Source organism: Primulina huaijiensis, unplaced genomic scaffold (assembly GCF_012295235.1).
Source record: "Primulina huaijiensis isolate GDHJ02 unplaced genomic scaffold, ASM1229523v2 scaffold207744, whole genome shotgun sequence".
Classification (NCBI taxonomy): domain Eukaryota; kingdom Viridiplantae; phylum Streptophyta; class Magnoliopsida; order Lamiales; family Gesneriaceae; genus Primulina; species Primulina huaijiensis.
Window position 1 is genome coordinate 1 of NW_027354984.1, and position 3635 is coordinate 3635.

At 37.7% G+C, this 3635-nt stretch overlaps 2 protein-coding genes across 2 annotated transcripts; one reads left to right on the plus strand and one right to left on the minus strand.

The window, feature by feature from the left end:
• Window positions 1–599: 599 nt before the first annotated feature.
• LOC140966700 (uncharacterized) lies at window positions 600–1094 on the plus strand (the record flags this gene model as incomplete). The annotated part of the gene is made up of 1 exon (XM_073426952.1): window positions 600–1094. A coding segment is annotated over one exon (495 nt), but the record flags the coding sequence as incomplete, so codon positions are not given.
• Window positions 1095–1949: 855 nt separating this feature from the next.
• LOC140966699 (eukaryotic translation initiation factor 4B3-like) lies at window positions 1950–3629 on the minus strand. Its single transcript, XM_073426951.1, has 2 exons — window positions 3253–3629; window positions 1950–2275 (listed from the first exon to the last, which is right to left on the minus strand). The coding sequence occupies exons 1-2, from the start codon at window positions 3507–3509 to the stop codon at window positions 2197–2199; spliced, it is 336 nt and encodes a 111-aa protein (XP_073283052.1). The 5' UTR covers window positions 3510–3629; the 3' UTR covers window positions 1950–2196.
• Window positions 3630–3635: the final 6 nt, after the last annotated feature.

Sequence of the window (3635 nt, forward strand, 5' to 3'; positions counted from 1 at the left end):
TAGTATTGGTTTATTTTGATGCATTTTAATTTCTTGGAGTGTCAAAGAATTTTGCTTTGGTATTCTCATTAGTATTATTTTGGTGTAAATGATTTACATAATTTTCTAGTGATTTTTTTTTGCCATGAGACATTGCACAAGTATTCGTACTTGTGCATAATTTAAATTCGATGTCTATTTTTTTGTAAAATTTACGTGCATGTTAAATAATAAATTTCCGTTGCATGTTGTGTGCCCTGAACACAACACTAAATGATCAACATTCCCTTTTCAATATCCTTCCCCCACGTTACTAGATGTATCGACGATGATCATGAACAGTTTCTTTCTCTGCCCTTTTTTTAAGGAAGAGGTCCTGACAACTCTTCATTCCATGCACCCAGATAAATCCCTGGTCTAGACGGTTTAAATCCTAGGTTTTACCATAAATTTTGGGACGTCACGGGAACTCATGTCCAACAACTTGTCTTGCTTTCTTAAATCACGGTTTTTTGTCGGAGGGTCTAAATGATACACTCATTGTTCTTATCCCGAAAAAGAAACGACCATCAAGAGTTTCTGATCTTTGACCCATACCTTTATGTAATGTGCTATTCAAGATCGTGTCAAAGGTGCTCTCATATCGACTGAAAAGTGAGCTTAAATATATTGTTTCTCTTTTGGAAAGTTCATTTACACCAGGCCGCTTCATAACTGATAATGTTCTCATCGCTTTTGAAATTGGGCATTACTTGAAAAGAAAGAGACAAGGAAATAAAGGCGAGGCTGCTTTGAAACTTGATATGTCAAAAAGCATAAGATCGCCTCGAGTGGAAATTCCTGAAAAATATGATGCTTCAATTGGTATTCCATCAACAATGGGTCAACCTTATTATGCTTTTTCTCTCTTCAGTAAGATATATTCTGGTGAAAAATGGGGTATGAGATCGACCCCATCATTCCCCACCGTGGACTTAGTCAATGGGATCATCTTTCTCCTTATCTTTTCGTTATTTTTACTGAGAAATGGGTATGCAGAAGCACGTAGAGGCACACTCCATGGTGTTCAAGTAGCTCGCACAGAGCCATCAATATCTAATCTTTTTTCCCGTTGATGATAGCCTTTTATTCTTCAAGGAAACTGTTGAGGAATGTGCTTTAGTCAAATACTGTCTTCACAATAATGAGCTAGCATAAGGCCAGATTGTGAACTATGAGAAATCTTAGATATTCTTTAGGTCGAATGTGTCCTTGGAATTGAAAAATACAATCTATGAAAAGCTAGGGGTGGTCTATACTGATGGATAAATGGTGAGTGGTGAATGGAAAGATGTAGGTTTGACCCCGAAAGATACCAGAAGTTTTTAGAAGAGGAAGAACGTTGTTAGACTGGATCTCGATAAAACACATGCACGCGCAGCCGACACGGTTCGGTGCGGTCTCTTGATCATGTTAATCTTTGGACAATTTCCTCCCGTCTGCCGCGACTAATTTTGGTTTTTTTGGTGGTTGTTAAATATCGGGTGGCTTTAGGATCAAACTCGTCCAGTAACCATATGCTAGGCCCTTCGCACGCCTGAGATATTGGAATTCAAAACTTTGTTCGTTTGCCAGATCACAGTCTCAAATAATTTATAGTAAAAAACATTGATCTACTACATTGGGTTGGTAATTTTCTTTTCTTCGAACAGATTAATGAATCCTTGAATGAAAAATGGGTTATGAATGTCAATTAATTAACGCCACTCGTTGCACAACTTTCTTGAATTATTTTATCAATAGCAAACAATTTTTTGTTGCGAGTTTTACTCATCTCATAATCCTGAAGCTTAGTTTCCCTCCAAACAAGAATTTCTACAGCAGTTTTAAGGAGTCATAATTACAATTATAATCAGCAACAATTTCAGGGGTGAAATTCAAGTATTATGGGTGAAAATTCAATTTACAATTTGTATGAATTCTGAACAACATACACAACAGCCCAGACTCAAAATCAATAAAGAACACAATTTGAACTGAAGCAGATCAAATCTAAACAGTGTAAAGAACAATAAAACACTAAAAATCTATTCGTCTCTTACCAAAATTGATGTTATGACGTGTCTTGCAATTACATCCAACAATAGGACACCCAAAAAAATTTAAAATATAAAAAGCTCACAGATTCAAATATTATACCATATCTGAATGCTTTCTTCTGGCGTGACACCCGCTGGCTCAGAACATCCGAGCGTCTTCTCCTTCAGCATGTTCATTTTCAGATTTCTCAGTAGCTCCATTTGCAGATTTTTCATCTCTACATAAACAGTACTAATGTCAATGGACGATAGTTTATGAGTAAATATTTTAAGGTAGACAAAATGCGTACAAAGTTCAAGATGATATCACAAAAATCGCCTATTTTCGTCGAAAATCCGTGATGTCCATTTCGAAGCCAGCTATGATATTTCTTGCATATTGACGAGGACAACTTATTTTTGAATTATTTCGGAATCATCCAAATATGTGGACAACAAGAATCAAAGAAAATCCAGTACCGATGCACCGATAAGATCAATAAACAAGAACAATATGCAGATATGACAATATGCCGATCACCGCTCCTTTGTTTCATTAGCTAGGGGTAACTTTAATCAAACCATAATGGCTAGTTGAGAGTAATAACTTCATGCATTGAGTTGTACGATTGTTCCTATAAACCTACATCCGTGAGAGTATGGAGCATAGTTAATCCAGGATGAAATGGAGAAGAGTCTCATTCCTGCTATGAGAATACAAACAATAACAATGGAACCACTAACCCCAGCAATAAAAAACCCAAGACAAGAAAATTTTGTAGATAACGGAGTTCTACACATCGCTCACTCAAATGTCTTCTAAGCCGTGGTGCTGATAAATGCTTGCGCCAAAGGAGACCTGACAGGACCTAACCCCACCCACACACACACAGACACTAGCACTAAACATATTGAAACACCAATCATAACCAAGAAAACACAAACAAGTAAATCAACTTAACATGACCAAAATCCCATTATTTACAGAAAAGCGAGCGCACAGATAAAAAACACTGCAAAAGCTTTCAATCAGCAATACCAAAATTCGAAAATCTGATTATTTAACTGTTTCAATCAAGCTATTAATCAATATCCCAAAATAAGACAAAAGAATCAATTGCACCATCTAACATCTTAATACTATCCAGAATTAAAGTAAATTTGTAATGAAAAACGAAAAAATTAAAGTAAATTCATGACCAAATGCACCACCAACCTTTCCGGTCGAGAATCAACAGACTCCGGCTTTCTCCAAGCCGTCTCTCTCCCCTTTCCACTCCAAAAGCCCTTCTCCTTATCATCATCAGCTGCAACACCCTTGATCTTCGTGGATTCGAGCTTCTCCTCAATTTCATTCACATCCTGTCCCAATTCCTTTAACACCTCCTCCCTCGGCCTCGCCTCTCCGAAGGGATTATTCCCCTTGGGTTTTGCATCAATCTTAATCCCAGAACCCTTCTCCCCGTCATCCATTGGTAGTGTTCTTGGCTTCAAATTCAACCTCGGCCTACCACCACCTCCAATACTCTCCTCCTCTCGTTTACGCCCCCATGACTCGGAATCGACACCATTCGATTCAGAAACCCCTCTTCTTTCCCG

Bases quoted from the DNA above. Each gene is read 5' to 3' on its own strand.
- LOC140966699 (XM_073426951.1), bottom strand. From the start codon at position 3,509: ATGGATGACGGGGAGAAGGGTTCTGGGATTAAGATTGATGCAAAACCC. The intron at 2,276-3,252 runs GTTGGTGGTGCA...CTGTTTATGTAG, and splicing joins GTTGATTCTCGACCGGAAAG to AGATGAAAAATCTGCAAATG.